This window comes from Pristiophorus japonicus, chromosome 3, assembly GCF_044704955.1.
Source record: "Pristiophorus japonicus isolate sPriJap1 chromosome 3, sPriJap1.hap1, whole genome shotgun sequence".
Lineage (NCBI taxonomy): Eukaryota > Metazoa > Chordata > Chondrichthyes > Pristiophoridae > Pristiophorus > Pristiophorus japonicus.
Window position 1 is genome coordinate 141,175,571 of NC_091979.1, and position 18,975 is coordinate 141,194,545.

The window sequence follows — 18,975 nt, forward strand, 5'->3', positions numbered from 1 at the left end:
GAGGGGGAGGAGGGGGGTAGAGGGAGAGAGGGGGAGGGATGGGGATGAAGGGGGAGAAGGGGGAGGGAGGAGAAAAGGGGGAGGGGGGGAGGAGGAGAAGGGGGGGAGGGGAGAGGAGGAGAAGGGGCGGAAAAAGAGATGGGGGTGGGGAAAGGATGTGGGGGGGGGGGGGAGGAAAGGAGATGGGGGGGGAGGAAAGGAAATGGGGGAGTGAGGCTGAATGGGCTGGGCCCGAGACTTCGGGCAGGGTCTGTCCCCAGCACCAGATTTACAGGTAGGTGGCGTTGGGTCGGGTCGGGGGGAGCGCGGGTCGGGGTGGTGGTGGGAGGGAGGTCGGTTCGGTTCAGGTCGGGGGGAGGGAGGGAGGGAGAGGGAGGTCAGGTCGGGGAGAGGGAGGTCAGGTCGGGGGGAGGGAGGTCAGGTCAGGTCCAGTCCGGGGGCGGTGTGGGGGGGGGTGGCGGGAAGTGGGAGTCGGGTCGGTGTCGGGTCCGGTCCGGAGGCGGGGGCAGGGTGGGGGGGGAAGCGGGAGTCGGGTCGGTGTCGGGTCCGGTCCGGGGGCGGCGGGGGGGGGGGGGAAGCGGGAGTCGGGTCGGGGTCGGGTCCGGTCCAGGTGGGTGGGGGGGAAGCGGGTGTCGGGTCCGGTCCGGAGGCGGGGGGGGGGGGGAGGAAGCGGGAGTTGAGTCGGGTCGGGAGGAAGCAGGAGCTGGGCGTGGGAGGAGCCTTATTCATGCAGCCCCAGTGAGGCCATTTGGCCAGGGCTAGGGGCTGCGTGCTTCGGGCCCCTCCCACACAGTTTTGGGCGTCTGGAGCTACTGCACATGTGCGCCCACTGTAGCGCGCATGTGCAGAGGTCCCGGCACTGTTTTCAGCACAGGGACCTGGCTCCGCCCCCTACAGCTCCTGCTGCGCTGCGCCGAGCTGCAAACAACCTCCAGGGAGCTGGAGAATCTGAAAGTTTTTTTTAGGCGCACTTTGTGGCGCGAAAAACGGGTGTCCAGGTTGGCACTGCGCCGTCTAGGCGCGGCTCGAAGCTTGGGCCCATTGTTCCTAACCTTTCCGAGAACATGCTGATAATATTTTATATTTCTCTTCTAAATCAAGGTTTAAGTCTCCTTAAATACAGTTCATGGTACAGATTGTGATTGACTTAAGTTAGATTGGAATAACAGTCTTTGTTATGACTTACTACAGGAAAAAGACTAGAACAAATTAGAGCCAACACAATCATGTTAGGGGAATAGAATAACTCACATTAACGGATATCCTGTATGCAGCTATAACTGAGCTGTCTGTTGTCTATCACACTAACTGGTCATTAGTCATTGACATGTTATTGAGTACCTTTTTGTTTGTTCAGTGGTTTCATCTCCTGTTCATCCACCTTCTGACCTGCTTTGATGGCCAGTGCAGGTGTTCTTTGATAAATTTTCCACAGCAGATAATATTCGAGACACATGGAGCAGAGATTCCAACCAGAGATAAAACCACAGCCAATTACAGGAGAGCCAAATGTCATTATTTGTCCAACTGCCATCGGAGCCAAAATATTTGTCATCTGATCAATTCTGCGAACTGTAGCATTCATATCTATAGGGACACAGAAAGACTGGTGTTTATATTATCTGGACATACAGTGGGTTTGTGCATTTGTCATTCATTCATTAATAACAAAATAATATTATTAATCATACTCAGGGGTACGGTAGCATTGTGGTTCTGTTATTAGACTAGTAATCTGGAAGACTGGACTAATAAAGAGATACGTAGTTCACATTTCACCATAGCAGCTAGAGAATTTAAATTTGAAATAATTAAATAAAATCTGGAATTTAAACAATAATAGTGACCATGAAACTACCGGATTGTCGTAAAAACCCATCTGATTCACTACTGTCCTTTAGGGATGAAAATCTGCTGTCTTTACCTGGTCTGGCCTCTATGTGACTCTGGACCCTCAACAATCTGGTTGACTCTTAACTGCTCTCTGAAATGACCGAGCAAGCCACTCAGTGGTATTCAAGAAGGTAGCGCACTACCACCTTCTCAAGAGCAATTATGGATGGCAAATAATCCTGGCCTTTTCAGAAGCGCCCACATCGCATGAATAAATAATAAGAATTGTAAATTCCTTTTATATTTTTATTTTACAGGCAGTTACAATTGCACAATTACGATTTAATAACATTATTGTAGTTTCTATAAATATTTAATAAGTATGAAAAGCTTTTTAGATTGAGCTTTATAAATATGGAGAAGCAGCCCAATGAGTTGGTTTACTGTTTAAAAATGACTATGCAATTATAGATCTGTTTAAAGGCCGTTAATAAGCAAGCCTTTTGTGATAACATTCTGAACTTTATTACTCTAGGTATTTATTCCTCAGTAGCAACCACCTAATCTGTTATTATAAAAAGAATTTGACCCATATTTTAAGATACGAAGGAGCCGAAATTGGCCTCTTGTGTGCTTCCCATTAGCGCCTCCGGGGGCGCTAATGGGGCACAAACCTGTTTTCGCCCGGGCAATCGACCCCAGTGAAATTGGCCTTGGTTTTTGTAGAGGCACTACCAGATAGCACCCCGTTCCGGCCAGTAGTGTCCTGCTTGGGTGCGCTCAGCAATGATAATGTCATCGCCGAGCACACTACCTCATTACCGCCCTCCTCCCCCCAATATAAATTCGGCCTCTCCCCCTCAGTTACCGCCTGGTGCTTACAACGACAACTTCAGCTGTCAGGTTGTGATGGGAGTCAGCTGGAAAAGTGCTATTTAAAGGTGCTGCCTTGTCAAACAATTTTCTGTTCGCCATTATTATTTCCAGCTTGCTGACAGATAGGCAGAGTGCCTTTTGCAAAGATTGCAGAGGTTTTGATCTCAAAGACTGTTCTGGTTCTTAAGCATTGCTTTGTTTCATTCAGGGCAGATTTGACTCACCAATATTTTTCTCGTTTCATAGGGACTGTGTTGGCACTCGATCTCCTGCTCCGATGTCATCGCCAGAGGCTACTTAGGCGGAGACAAAGACGGAGACAAAGGCAGAGACAAAGGCAGAGACAAAGGCAGAGACAAAGGCAGAGACAAAGGCAGAGACAAAGGCAGAGACAAAGGCAGAGACAAAGGCAGCAAGACAAGGAGAAAGACAAAGAGTGAGAGGGAACAAGACAAGGAGAAAGGCACAAAGAAAGAGGGACAAAGACAGGTACAAGGAGAGCAAGATGTGGCCAGAGGGAGAAGGTGCAACAGGTCTGGCAACAGAAGAGCTTACCCTCCCAGGGTATTCCGGCAGCAGTTCTCATACATCAATTCCACTGAAGAACAGTGTGCTTGAAGACTGCGTTTCAACAAGGACGTGGTCACAGAGCTCCTGCAACCTGCCCTCAAACCAGGGTGAGGACGGCTCTCTCAGTGGCAGCCAAGGTCACCATCGCACTCAATTTCTACACCAATGGATCCTTTCAGGGTGCAACAGGAGACATTTCCAACATTTCCCAGTTTGCCGTCCATTACTCCATCCACAAGGTCACAGATGCTCTCTGCAGAAGGAGGAGGGACAACATTTTCTTCCCCATGACCAGAGAGAAGTAGCACGAGTGTGCATGTGGATTTGTCAACATAGCGGGCTTCCCCATGGTGCAAGGTGCCATTGACTGCACCCATGTCGCTTTGCAGGCACCACATCACAATCCTGAGATCTTCCCTAACAGCAAAGGCTACCACTCACTGTGCAGTTGGTGAGCACACACGCAGAATCCTCATTGTCAATGCTCACTATCCTGGCAGCAGCCACAATGCCTTCATCCTGCGCCAGCTATTTGCCAGCCACCACATCAAGCTCGCGGATGGCTGCTCGGAGACCAGGGCTATCGGAGCAGCTGTCGGGAGCAGCGGGAAGTCGAGGATTGAGGTCTATAAAAGGCCAGGAGTTCGGGCAGTCAGAGCAGAAGTCGGGAGCAGCAGGAGGTCGAGGATCAAGGCCCATAAAAGGCCAGGAGCTCGGGCAGTCAGAGCAGCAGTTGTGAGCAGTGGGAAGTCGAGGATCAAGGCCTATAAAATGCCAAGAGTTCGGGCAGTCAGAGCAGCTAGCTTGTGCAGGGACAAGAGTAAACAAAGAAGTAATAAGAAATCAAAGTGTGACATCACAGCCAAGCGGGTAAGTGATTGGCTGGTGGATTGGTGAGTATTTCATCTTTTTCATTTTCTTTTGCTTTTCTTATCAGTAGGTAACCTTTGGCATTGTTGCCAAATTAAGTTAATTTAAGGGTTAAGTCATGGCAGGTGAGCCCAGACCCATGTCATGCTCCTCCTGTGCTATGTGGGAAGTCAGGGATGCTTCCAGTGTCCCTGACTACTATGTGTGCAGGAATTGTGTCCCGCTGCAGCTCCTGACAGACCACATTGCAGCACTGGAGCTGCGCATGGACTCACTCTAGAGTATCCGTGATACTGAAGATGTCGTAAATAGCACGTTTAGTAAGTTGGTCACACCATAGGTAAAGGTTACACAGGCAGGTAGGGAATGGGTGATCAGCAGGAAGAGCAGTGGAAGGAAGGTAGTGCAGGGGTCCCCTGAGGTCATCTCCCTCCAAAACAGATACACCGTTTTCGGTACTGTTGGGGGAGGTGACTCATCAGGGGAAGACAGCAGCAGCCAAGTTCATGGCACCGTGGGTGTCTGCACAGGAGGGCAGGAAAAAGAGTGGGAGAGCTATAGTGGTAGGGGATTCTATTGTAAGGGGAATAGATAGGCGTTTCTGCCAGCGCATTCGAGACTCCAGATATGTTGCCTCCCTGATGCAAGGGTCAAGGCTGTCTCGGAGCGGCTGCAGGACATTCTGGAGGGGAAGGGTGAACAGCCAGTTGTCGTGGTGCAGATATGTACCAACGATATAGGTAATAAACAGGATGAGGTCCAACAAGCTGAATTTAAGGAGCTAGGAATTAAATTAAAAAGTAGGACCTCAAAGGTAGTTATCTCAGGAATGCTACCAGTGCCACGTGCTAGTCAGAGTAGAAATAGCAGGATAGTTAAGATGAATACATGGCTTGAGAAAAGGTGCAAGAGGGAGGGATTCAAATTCCTGGGACATTGGAACCGGTTCTGGGGGAGGTGGGACCAGCACAAACCAGACAGTCTGCACCTGGGCAGGATCGGAACCAATGTCCTAGAGGGAGTTTTGGCTAGTGCTGTTGGGGAGGGTTTAAACTAATATGGCAGGGGGCTGGGAATCTATGCAGAGAGACAGAGGGAAGTAAAATGGGGGCAGAGCAAAAGGTAGAAAGGAGAAAAGGAAAAGTGGAGGGCAGAGAAATCAAAGGCAAAAATCAAAAAGGGCCTCATTACAACATAATTCTAAAAGGACAAAGAGTGTTAAAAAAACAAGCCAGAAGGATCTGTGTCTCAATGCGAGGAGCATTCGTAATAACGTGGATGAATTAACTGCGCAGATAGCTGCGAACGGATATGATGTAATTGAGATTACAGAGACATGGCTCCAGGGTGACCAAGACTGGGAACTCAACATTCAGGGATATTCAATATTCAGGAAAGATAGACAGAAAGGAAAAGGAGGTGGGGTAGCGTTGCTGGTTAAAGAGGAGATTAACGCAATAGTAAGGAAGGACTTTAGCTTGGATGATGTGGAATCTGTATGGATAGAGCTGCGGAACACCAAAGGACAGAAAACGCTAGTGGGAGCTGTGTACAGGCCACCAAACAGTAGTAGTGAGGTTGATGATGGCATCAAACCGGAAATTAGGGATGCATGCAATAAAGGAACAGTAGTTATCAAGAGTGACTTTAATCTACATATTGATTGGGTTAACCAAACTGGTAGCAATATGGTGGAGAGGATTTCCTGGAGTGTATAAAGGATGGTTTTCGAGACCAATATGTCGAGGAACCAAATAGAGAGCTGGCCATCCTAACGAGAAAGGATTAATTAGCAATCGTGTTGTGTGAGGTGCCTTGGGGAAGAGTGACCACAATATAATAGAATTCTTCATTAAGATGGAGAGTGACACAGTTAATTCAGAGACTAGGGTCCTGAACTTAAGGAAAGGTAACTTCAATTGTATGAGACGTGAATTGGCTAGGATAGACTGGTGAATGATACTTAAAGGGTTGATGGTGGATAGGTGATGGCAGACATTTAAAGATCACATGGATAAACTTCAACAATTGTACATCCCCGTCTGGCGTAAAAATAAAACGGGGAAGGTGGCTCAACCGTGGCCAACAAGGAAAATTAGGGATAGTGTTAAATCCAAGGAAGAGGCATATAAATTGGCTAGGACTGGGAGAAATTTAGAATTCAGCAGAGGAGGACAAAGGGTTTAATTAAGAGGGGGAAAATAGAATATGAGTGTAAGTTTGCAGGGAACATAAAAACTGACTGCAAAAGCTTCTATAAATATGTGAAGAGATAAAGATTAGTGAAAATGTAAGTCCCTTGCAGTCAGAATCAGGGGAATTTATAATGGGGAACAAAAAAATGGCACACCAATTGAACAAATACTTTGGTTCTGTCTTCACGAAGGAAGACACAAATAACCTATCGAATGTACTAGGGGACAGTAGGTCTAGTGAGAAGGAGGAACTGAAGGATATCCTTATCAGGTGGGAAATTGTGTAATTGTGTTAGAGAAAATGATGGGATTGAAGGCCAATAAATCCCCGGGGCCTGATAGTCTGCATCCCAGAGTACTTAAGGAAGTGGCCCTAGAAATAATGGATGCATTGATGATCATTTTCCAACAGTCTATTGACTCTGGATCAGTTCCTATGTACTGGAGGGTAGCTAATGTAACACCACTTTTTAAAAAAAGGAGGGAGAGAGAAAACGCTAATTATAGACCGGTTAGCCTGACATCAGTAGTGGGGAAAATGTTAGAATCAATCATTAAGGATGAAACAGCAGTGCATTTGGACAGCAGTGACAGGATTGGACCAAGTCAGCATGGATTTATGAAAGGAAAATCATGCTTGACGAATCTTCTGGAATTTTTTGAGGATGTAACTAGCAGAGTGGACAAGGGAGAACCAGTGGATGTGGTGTATTTGGACTTTCAAAAGGCTTTTCACAAGGTCCCACACAAGAGATTAGTGTGCAAAATTAAAGCACATGGTATTGGGGTAAAGTATTGACATGAATAGAGAACTGGTTGGCAGACAGGAAGCAAAGAGTAGGAATAAACGGATCCTTTTCAGAATGGCAGGCAGTGACTAGTGGGGTACCGCAAGGTTCAGTGCTGGAACCCTAGCTATTTACAATATACATTAACGATTTAGACGAAGGAATTGAGTGTAATATCTCCAAGTTTGCAGATGACACTAAGCTGGGTGGCAGTGTGAGCTGTGAGGAGGATGCCAAGAGGCTGCAGGATGCCTTGGAGAGGTTAGGTGAGTGGGCAAATGCATGGCAGATGCAGTATAATGTAGATAAATGTGAGGTTATCCACTTTGGTGGCAAAAACAGGAATGCAGAATATTATCTGAATGGTGACAGATTAGGAAAAGGGGAGGTGCAACGAGACCTGGGTGTCATGGTACATCAGTCATTGAAAGTTGGTAAGAAGGTACAGCAGGCGATGAAGAAGGCAAATGGCATGTTGGCTTTCATAGCGAGAAGATTTGAGTATAGAAGCAGGGAGGTCTTACTACAGTTCTCTAGGGTCTTGGTGAGGCCACACCTTGAATATTGTGTACAGTTTTAGTCTCCTAATCTGAGGAAGCACATTCTTGCTATTGAGGGAGTGCAGCGAAGATTCACCGGACTGATTCCTGGGGTGGCAGGACAGACATATGAAGAAAGACTGGATCGACTAGGTTTATATTCAATGGAATTTAGAAGAATGAGAGGGGATCTCATCGAAACATATAAAATTCTGACGGCATTGGACAGGTTAGATGCAGGAAGAATGTTCCCGAAGTTGGGGAAGTCCAGAACCAGGGGTCACGGTCTAAGGGTAAGAGGTAAGCCATTTAGGACCGAGATGAGGAGAAACTTCTTCACTCAGAGAATTGTGAACCTGTGGAATTCTCTACCACAGAAAGTTGTTGAGGCCAGTTCATTAGATATATTCAAAGGGAGTTAGATGTGGCCCTTATGGCTAAAGGGATCAAGGGGTATGGAGAGAAAGCAGGAATGGGGTATTAAAGTTGAAAAAATGATCAGCCATGATCATATTGAATGGTGGTGCAGGCTCGAATGGCTTACTCCTGCACCTATTTTCTATGTTTCTATGTTTCTATCCGCTCTCCACCTGGGTCATGTCTCCCTACCGCAACCCCAGCATTCTTGCCTAGCTCTCATACAATGAGACCCATGCCACCACCAGCAGCATCATTGAGCAGACCATCAGAGTGCTCAAACAATGGTTCCGCTGCATTGACCGCTCGGGAGGTGTCCTGCAGTACTCGTCAGAGCGGGTGTCCCTATTCGTCGTCGTCATCTGCATGTTGCACAACCTGGCCATCATGAGGGCACAGCCATTGCTACCAGGCATAGCTGCACCACCTCAGGAGGAGGAGGAGGACCAGGAGGAGGAGCAGGAGGAGGAGCAACAGCAGGAGGACGAGGAGGTGCAGCAGCAGCAATACCCGTGATAGAGGAGGCAGCAACTCCAGCGCGATCCTGCAAGGGAGGTCAGCGACCGCCTCATCAAAGCTTGTTTCCACTGATTTTCGTCCCACTTCCTGATTCCTCTGGATGTCCCCATCAGCACATCAATTTGCCCATCCCTTCCAAAACCCCCGAATTAAAATGCGAGACAACAGCAAACATTAAACATTTCAATCAAAATTTATAAAACAACAATAAAATGTACAAAATGCTTTAGCACTCGGCAGTCTGCATTTCTTAAAGGTGAGATGCCTTCTATTGATCAAAAATGCTTCAGTACTAATACAAATGGCTCAACAGGCCAGGGAAAGGGCACCCAGGGTCTCACACACAGAACTCAAGGGGGTTAACCCGAGAAGAGAGGTCCTGTACCCACAGTAGGCTAGAAGGCCCCCCAGAAAGAAAGATGTGGGACCAGATCACGAGGCCATCACTGCCAGCAGTGTTGCCCCTAGGACCTAGCTCCAGTGCCCAAAGAAGTTTCATTACCTCAGATGTGTGGTCAAGCTATCTCCTACCAACTGCGCCACTAGCCTCACACAGTGCTCAATGCATGAACCCCCATCACTCACTGACCAACAATCTCTACCAAACACAAGGCACATCTCCCATTCCTAGCTTCACCTCACCCCCTTAGAGGAGATGGTGCTGGCCATTCTTGGCAGGGGCATGGCTGAGCCCTTAGCCAGCGGTGGGTCTGAAAGAATACAGGATGCCGGTATCCTCATCCCTTATCCTCCTTCCCCTCATCCCACAATCTCTTCTGATGTACAATCTGCACATGGTGTAAGCATGCACCTTGTGCTTTCTCGCCCTCCCCTTAGCACAACCCTACCCTTGTGCCTTCCTCATTTCAAACATCCAAGAAATCCAGCCAGTCATTGTCCAAGAAGAGGGAGAAGAGAGAGAAAAAGGAGAAACACCATCACTCGATTTCACATTCCCAGTCACCAGTTCCCCAAGGTCGTCCTGCAAGACCATTTGTAGTGGCCCCCAATGAAAGTCAGCAGCCTTCCAGCAGCCATGCTGCAGCCACTGGGGAGCACTGTGTATTAGCACTAAGATAGGCAAAGGCATACACAAGACAATCACTAAGAGAATGCACAAGGGTGATTATTTGATTTTTTGATGTAATATTGGATGCATATATGGATAAAATTGGATTGGAAAATTTGCTTTGTGGTAGATTTTATTTCAGCATTGTGGCCAAGAGGATGCTGTGGTGGTCAGTAACAGAGGGAAGGTAAGGTGTGGGACAAATGTTGAAAGGGGAATTGGAATTGTATTCACTGGTACCACAGGCGGATGATTCAATATCGGATATCCCACACAGAAAAGAGCTGTCAGGGTTGCATCCTTCCTTCCACTTCCTCCTCTTCTGCATTTTCCTCTTCCTCTCCTCCCTCTGTGAGTAGCTTCTCCCCTTTGTTGACTCTGCTGCATCTCCCTGTCATGCTGGCGTCCAAGGGGGACTGAAACTAGAGTGCCCAGGACCTGGAACAAGTGGTATTCTCAGAGGCCTTTCTTTAAGAGCCAAAGCCTTGCAAGCATCCAGCGGCATTCCCTGCATACTTTGACAACTTTTTTTAAATGTATTGCATCAAGCCGCTACTCCAATAAAATGAAAAGAAACCAGTCCAAAAGCAAAAATCTAAGCTTACCAGAAAGTTATGTGTGTCCCTTAAGAAGCGTGGCAGTGGTTCCATTATATTGCTGCAGGTACATTCTGCTGTGTGGTTTGGAGAGGGCGTTAGTAAGAGCAGCGACATCCAAAACCCCAGATCATGCATCAGTTCAGTGTTGCACGCCAATTGACGCCATGATCTGGATCATTTAAAAATGTGAAGTGAGCGCAGGTAATGGCAGCGCTGCTAATCTGCCCAAAATGGTGGCCGCTGCGTTCCGCAAGTTGGTCACCATTTTTTCTTACAAACTGGCCTTACTGGCCAGCACAATACCTTCAATTTCCCGGTCTATGCATTTCTGTGAGTTGACAGTCAATTTCACTGTTCGTGTTCAAAAAATGTCAGTGCGAGTGGTGTAAAGTGCTCACTGGGATCCACATACCAGCACAACAATTTCACTGGGCATATTCTAAGCTTTTATTGATCATATGAGATGACACTAAAGATTAGACAGCATGGTGTAACACTGCTTAGACTATGAACTTCCACAAAACAGATGATAATTAATACGACAAATAAATACCAAAAGGGTAACGTTCTATCCATAAGCATGTTGGAGATTGAAATTGCATTCTGCATTATTTGTAATAAATGCATTAATATGCTTGTTTCTTTGTTTAATATTTTGGCAGCTCTTCAAGCTGCACTCAGGAACTCTAAGTTTTCAGGTTGCGGCAAAATGTGGACAGAGACAAAAAGAGTTTTCCATTTGAGGATACTGCCCTGAAGATGTCGCTCCAGGAGATTGCACTCATCAGAGTAGAGAGGCATCCTCCTATCACAGGCAATATCCAAAATGCCTGGGTAGATGTAGCCAAGTAAGTTATTGTAATTTTTCAAATTCACAGGCCATGGGAGACCATGAAAAGAAATTCTGCACTCAGGAAGATTACCAAAGTAAGAATACGCTGATTTGCCCAGGCTAAGTATATGACTGTCGGATGCATGGCACAACGGGTTTGTTATCGACTTGGTGCAGCTTCACTAAGGTAGTATACAAAGGACTCAGGCAACTTTTCATTCTTTCACATTTGCACGAGCATTCCCACATTGCTGCAGGGAAAACTGTGAATATATTTTTAGTGATGTTGAACATAAATCTTGAAAGCTGAGACCACCAAGCACAATGTCAGCAGAAGCTACTTGGAAGCTGCATGTTCATAGAAACATAGAAATTTATTTACAGCGCAGAAGGAGGCCATTTCGACCCATTGTGTCCGCGCCGGCCGACGAAGAGCCACTCGGCCCTCGGTCAGTAGCTCTGAAGACTGCATATAAACCTATGAACAATGAACAATGGCAGACAGGTAAAGAGCATCCGGCCCAACCAGTCCTCCCCACTCAACTGCGATACCCCATGTATTGCAACATTTTACACTCCACCCCGCCTGGAGCCATGCGATCTCCTGGGAGAAACAAAAAAAAACAGGTAAAAACCCAGGCCAATTGGGGAAAAAAAAATCTGGGAAATTTCCTCTCCGATCCATCCAGGCGTTTGAAACTAGTCCAGGAGATCACTCTGGCCATATTAGATTCCCTGAAGTTCTTACCATCATATCTGTGCCAGCCAATAAGAGGTTATTGCTATGTATGCAAACCTCACCAATGAGTAAGACTTGCCACCAGGAGGCACACCTGTGGGAGACCTAAGGGTCACCTGTGCACCCTGGGCAAGCAGGTATAAAAGGCAATCCACCATGCTGCTTCCTGACTTTGGAGTTACATTAAAGAGACCAAGGTCACAATGGTTTGAGCTTACAACACAGTCTTGTAGAGTTATTCTGAATTTAACAGATATCCAGTCTAATCCCACTTACCAGCTCTAGGTCTGTAATCCTGGAGGTTATGGCTCTTCAAGTGCCCATCCAAGCACCTTTTAAATGTGGTGACGATTTCTGCCTCTACCACCCTTCCAGACAGTGAGTTACAGACTTCCACAATCCTCTGCATGAAGAAACCTCCCGTCAAATCCATTCTAAACCTTCCACCAACTACCTTAAACCTATGCCCCCTCGTAACTGACCCTTCCATCAAGGGAAATAGGCCGTTGCTATCCATTATATCCAGGCTCCTCAAAATTTTATACACCTCATTAAAATCTCCTCTCAACCTCCTTTGTTCTAAGGAGAACAAACCCAGCATATCCAATCTGCTCTCATAGCTAAGATTCTCCATTCCAGGCAGCATCCTCGTAAATCTCCTCTGCACTCTCTCCAGTGCAATCGCATCCTTCCTATAATACGGCGACCAGAACTGCAAGCAGTATTCCAACTGTGGCCTAACCAGTGTATAATACAATTTAAGCATAACCTCCCTGCTCTGGTATTCTATGCTTCAGCCAATAAAGGCAAGCATTCCGTATGCCTTCTTAACCACCTTTGGCCTGTTACTTTCAGGGATCTGTGGACAAGCACTCCAAGGTCCCTTTGTTCATCTGCACTTCTAAGTAGCCTACCGTTTAATGTGTATACCCTTGGGCTCACACAATGTGGCATGTAGTCCGGACACTTTAGCGACATTGCCAATGCTCTTTCTGAATATTTTAATCTGGTTACAGGAAAAGGCCACATAGCTTTTGGGGATGGCATCAAACAGGAAATTAGGGACACGTGCAATAAGGGTACAGCAGTTATCATGGGTGACTTTAACCTACATATTGATTGGGCTAACCAAACTGGTAGCAATACTGTGGAGGAGGATTTCCTGGAGTGTATACGGGATGGCTTTCTAGACCAATATGTCGAGGAACCAACTAGATAGCAGGCCATCCTAGACTGGGTCTTGTGTAACGAGAGAGGATTAATTAGCAATCTGGTCGTGTGTGGCCCCTTGGGAAAGAGTGACCATAATATGGTAGAATTCTTCATTAAGATGGAGAGCGACACAGTTAATTCAGAGATTAGGGTCCTGAACTTAAAGAAAGGAAACTTCGATGGTATCAGACGTGAATTGGCTAGGATAGACTGGAGAATGATACTTAAAGGGTTGACGGTGGATAGGCAATGGCAGATATTTTAAGATCACATGGATGAATTACAACTATTATACGTCCCTGTCTGGCTTAAAAAATAAAACAGGAAAGGTGGCTCAATGTGGCTAACAAGGGAAATTAGGGATAGTGTTAAATCCAAGGAAGAGGCATATAAATTGGCTAAAAAAAGCAGCAAACCTGAGGACTGGGAGAAATTTAGAATTCAGCAGAGGAGGACAAAGGATTTAATTAGGAGGGGGAAAATAGAGTAGGAGAGGAAGCTTGCAGGGAACATAAAAACTGACTGCAAAAGCTTCTATAGATATGTGAAGAGAAAAAGATTAGTGAAGACTAATGTAGGTCGCTTGCAGTCAGAATCAGGTGAATTCATAATGGGGGAACAAGGAAATGGCAGACCAATTGAACAAATACTTTGGTTCTGTCTTCACAAAGGAAGACACGAATAACCTCCCAAAAATACTAGGGGACCGAGGGTCTAGCGAGAAGGAGAAACTGAGGGAAATCCTCATTAGCCAGGAAATGGTGTTAGGGAAACTGATGAGACAGAAGGCCGATAAATCACCAGGGCCTGATAGTCTGCATCCCAGAGTACTTAAGGAAGTGGCCCTAGAAATAGTAGATGCATTGGTGGTCAATTTCCAAAATTCCATGGACTCTGGATCAGTACCTATGGACTGGAGGGTAGCTAATGTAACCTTACTTTTAACAAAAGGAGGGAGAGAGATAACAGGGAATTATAGACCGCTTAGCCTCTCATCGGTGGTGGGGAAAATGCTGGAATCAATTATTAAGGATATGATAGCAACGCATTTGGAAAGCAGTGACAGGATCGGTCCAAATCAGCATGGATTTATGAAAGGGAAATCATGCTTGACAAATCTTCTGGAATTTTTTGAGGATGTAACTAGTAGAGTGGACAAGGGAGAACCAGTGGATGTGGTGTATTTGGACGTTCAAAAGGCTTTTGACAAGGTCCCATCAAAGAGATTAGTGTGCAAAATCAAAGCGCATGGTATTGGGGGTAATGCATTGACGTGGATAGAAAACTGGTTGGCAGACAGGAAGCAGAGAGTCGGGATAAACGGGTCTTTTTCAGAATGGCAGGCAGTGACAAGTGGAGTACCGCAGGGCTTTTTACAATATACATTAATGATTTAGATGAAGGAATTGAGTGTAATATCTCCAAGTTTGCAGATGACACTAAGCTGGGTGGCGGTGTGAGTTGTGAGGAGGACCCTAAAAGGCTGCAGGATGACTTGGACAGGTTAGGTGAGTGGGCAAATGCATGGCAGATGCAGTATAATGTGGATAAATGTGAGGTTATCTACTTTGGGGGCAAAAACACGAAGGCAGAATATTATCTGAATGGTGGCAGATTAGGAAAGGGGGAGGTGCAACAAGACCTAGGTGTCATGGTTCATCAGTCATTGAAAATTGGCATGCAGGTATAGCAGGCGGTGAAGAATGCAAATGGTATGTTGGCCTTCATAGCTAGGGGATTTGAGTATAGGAGCAGGGAGGTCTTGCTGCAGTTGTACAGGGCCTTGGTGAGGCCTCACCTGGAATATTGTGTTCAGTTTTGGTCTCCTAATCTGAGGAAGGATGTTCTTGATATTGAGGGAGTGCAGAGAAGGTTCACCAGACTGATTCCCAGGATGGCAAGACTGACATATGAGGAGAGACTGAATCAACTGGACCTTTATACACTAGAGTTTAGAAGGATGAGAGAAGGATCTCATAGAAACTTACAAGATTCTGATGGGACTGGACAGGTTAGATGCGGGAAGAATGTTCCCAATGATGGGGAAGTCAAGAACCAGTGGACACAGTCTTAGGATAAGGGGTAGGTAATTTAGAACTGAGATGAGGACAAACTTCTTCACTCAGAGTGTTGTTAACCTGTGGAATTCCCTACCGCAGAGAGTTGTTGATGCCAGTTCATTGGATATATTCAAGAGGGAGTTAGATATGGTCCTTATGGCTAAAGGGATCAAGGGGTATGGAGAGAAAACAGGAAAGGGGTACTGAGGGAATGATCAGCCATGATCTTATTGAATGGTGGTGCAGACTCGAAGGGCCGAATGGCCTACTCCTGCATCTATTTTCTATGTTTCTATGTTTCTATGATTTATGAAAGGGAAATCATGCTTGACAAATCTTCTAGAGTTTTTTGAGGATGTAACTAGTAGAGTGGATAAGGGAGAACCAGTGGATGTGGTGTATTTGGACTTTCAAAAGGCTTTTGACAAGGTCCCACACAAGAGATTAGTGTGCAAAATTAAGGCACATGGTAATCGGGGTAATGTATTGACATGGATAGAGAACTGGTTGGCAGACAGGAAGCAAAGAGTGGGAATAAATGGGTTCTTTTCAGAATGGCAGGCAGTGACTAGTGGAGTACCGCAGGGCTCAGTGCTGGGACCCCAGCTATTTACAATATATGTTAATGATTTGGACGAAGGAATTGAATGTAATATCTCCAAGTTTGCAGATGACACTAAGCTGGATGGCAATGTCAGCTGTGAGGAGGATGCCAAGAGGCTGCAGGGTGACTTGGACAGGTTAGGTGAATAGGCAAATGCATGGCAGATGCAGTATAATGTGGATAAATGTGAGGTTATCCACTTTGGTGGCAAAAACAGGAAGGCAGATTATTATCTGAATGGTGACAGATTAGTAAAAGGGGAGGTGCAACGAGACCTGGGTGTCATGGCACATCAGTCACTGAAGGTAGGCATGCAGGTACACCAGGCAGTAAAGAAAACAAATGGCATGCTGGCCTTCATAGCGAGAGGATTGAGTATAGGAGCAGGGAGGTCTTATTGCAGTTGTACAGGGCCTTGGTGAGACCACACCTTGAGTATTGTGTGCAGTTTTGGTCTCCTAATCTGTGCTTGCTATTGAGGGAGTGCAGCGAAGGTTCACTAGACTAATTCCCGGAATGGCAAGACTGACATATGAAGAAAGACTGGATCGGCTAGCCTTTTACTCACTGGAATTTAGAAGAATGAGAGGGGATCTCATAGAAGCTGGAGCAGCGGGTCCTGGAACATCGTAGCCCCCCGATCTGCGAGAGAACAGCTCCGCAGGTCGGTCTATAAAAGAGCTGGAGCAGCATACCACTTTAACCTGCAGCGCGAGCTGCTCCAAGGATTTTGAGATGGGCGACTGGGTGATGCCATTTTGGAGCGTGGGCAGGAACATCGGCAGGTACAGAGGAGTGGGAAGCTTGGGGCAGAGTAGCGGCGAGTGTTTGTGGCAGAGGTTCGACAGATGAAGTTACAGGGCCCAGAAGAGCCGAGGGCTCAGGGGCAGCACGGGCCAGCCCACATGCGATATGTGTGCGCGCTAGGTCCGTGCAGCAGAGCAGGTCTCCAGTCGTCTTGGTTAATCCTTGCCACTGGACCAAGACCTAGCTCTGTCAAGCCCGTGTGGTGGCTGGTGTGCAACGGTCATCACACGCTAAAAAGAATCCACGCACAGGCATCTTCCACCCCCTCAATTGGAGTTTGGGATTGGAACATCGGGTCCTTTATTGAAACACCTGTGAACTCGTGGAAGCAAGTCATCCTCATTCGAGGGACCGCCTATGATGACAAGGATTAAGACCTCCAAAAAAGGAAATGGGAGATAGTTGGGAGGCCTCCCCAAAGCTGGTGCCATCCTTTGCTTTTATTCTTTCTCCTTCCTACTCACTAATTCATTGACACTCAGGCATTCATTGTGCCACAGTCGTGCCACAGTAGTGTCATGTAAGTTCAATTGGAAAGGGAGCCTTACTGCCAGTGTTTAAATGTGACAGATAGAGTGCAGGACCAGGCAGCCAATGCAGCATTAAACTTGGAGTTACTTCCATCTTAAGAGGCACAGTAACACCCAGCAGCCATTCAATACACTTCTTCCTCCCACTGGGGAATCACTAGGTTAGGTAGTTGACAAAGGGTTTGACACTGTGGTGAGATACAGCAAACATAGATGCACTTCACACATTAATAGTGAAGCATGAAATGGGTTTATTTTGATTTAACTGTGTCCTGAGAGTTTCCTTGGAATGGGCCAGAATAAGTTGACAGCAGAGGAACAGATTGATATCTATGGTAGTTCAAATAAGGAATGATGGGAATTATATTGGTTGACTTCACTGTGCACATAAGGATAGGTCTGTTTGTACATTGGGTGGAACAAGGACATAAGTAAACTTGTCAATTAGAGTCTACCTTAAGATTCTTCCTTTCTGAAACTGGGGGTCAGCCTTGGTCTCAGTGTCGTCTAGACCAAGGCTGGGAGAATCTAGAACTAGTGGACATAGTTTCAGAATAAGGGGTTGCTCATTTAAAACAGAAATGAGGAGGAATTTCTTCTCTCAGAGGGTTGTGAATCTTTGGAATTGGCTAGAAAAAGCAACAAACCTGAGAACTGGGAGAAATTTAAAATTCAACAGAGGAGGACTAAGGGTTCAATTTAGAGGGGGAAAATAGAGTACGAAAGGAAGCTTGCATGGAACATAAAAACTGACTGCAAAAGCTTCTATAAATATGTGAAGAGAAAAAGATTAGTGAAGACAAACGTAGGTCGCTTGCAGTCGGATTCAGGTGAATTTATAATGGGGAACAAAGAAATGGAAGATCAATTGAACAAATACTTCGGTTCTGTCTTCACGAAGGAAGACACAAATAACCTTCCGAATGTACTAGGGGACAGTAGGTCTAGTGAGAAGGAGGAACTGAAGGATATCCTTATCAGGCGGGAAATTGTGTTAGAGAAAATGATGGGATTGAAGGCCGATAAATCCCCAGGGCATGATAGTCTGCATCCCAGAGTACTTAAGGAAGTGGCCATAGAAATAGTGGATGCATTGGTGATCATTTTTCAACAGTCTATTGATTCTGGATCAGTTCCTATGAACTGGAGGGTAGCTAATGTAACACCACTTTTTTAAAAATGGAGAGAGAAAATGGGTAATTATAAACCGGTTAGCAAGACATCAGTAGTGGGGAAAATGTTGGAATCAATCATTAAGGATGAAATAACAGCGCATTTGGAAAGCAGTGACAGGATTGGACCAAGTCAGCATGGATTTATGAAAGGGAAATCATGTTTGACAAATCTTCTGGAATTTTTTGAGGATGTAACTAGCAGAGTGGACAAGGGAGAACCAGTGGATGTGGTGTATTTGGACTTTCAAAAGGCTTTTGACAAGGTCCCGCACAAGAGATTGGTGTGCAAAATCAAAGCGCATGATATTGGGGGTAATGCACTGATGTTAATAGAGAACTGGTTGGCAGACAGGAAGCAGAGAGTCGGGATAAACGGGTCCTTTTCAGAATGGCAGGCAGTGACTAGTGGAGTGCCGCAGGGCTCAGTGCTGGGACCTCAGCCTCTTTAAAAATTAAATTAACCTCCCCAGAGTGGGTGTTTTAATAGGGAGTCTCTTCCTCCGTTAATAATAATGCATGTAGGTATTCATCTTTTTTAATTATACTTTATACACTATTCTTCTTTTCGTAAAATCAATTTTGACCAATGCACAGAAAATAAAATGGCAATTTTGAGCCACTGAACTTTATCACAGAGGCCAGTCATCATTTTTTGTTTTCATGGGAGAAGAGCAGAGTTTCAGGCTTCTCTTCATCAATAGTTCAGCAGGGGAGACCCCGGTAAGTGTGTGGGGCCTTGTC

At 46.0% G+C, this 18,975-nt stretch overlaps 1 protein-coding gene across 3 annotated transcripts in view; it reads right to left on the reverse strand.

The window, feature by feature from the left end:
- Nucleotides 1-18,975, reverse strand: part of slc40a1 (solute carrier family 40 member 1) — a 72,311-nt gene that overhangs the window by 18,639 nt on the left and 34,697 nt on the right. For all 3 annotated transcript variants that reach the window (XR_011592680.1, XM_070875845.1, XM_070875846.1), the window contains one exon: nt 1,342-1,587. Coding sequence is in view for 2 of the 3 variants with exons in the window: in XM_070875845.1 (XP_070731946.1) it covers nt 1,342-1,587 (246 nt within the window). In the remaining variant the exon portion in view is untranslated. The remainder of the gene's footprint in view (nt 1-1,341; nt 1,588-18,975) is intronic.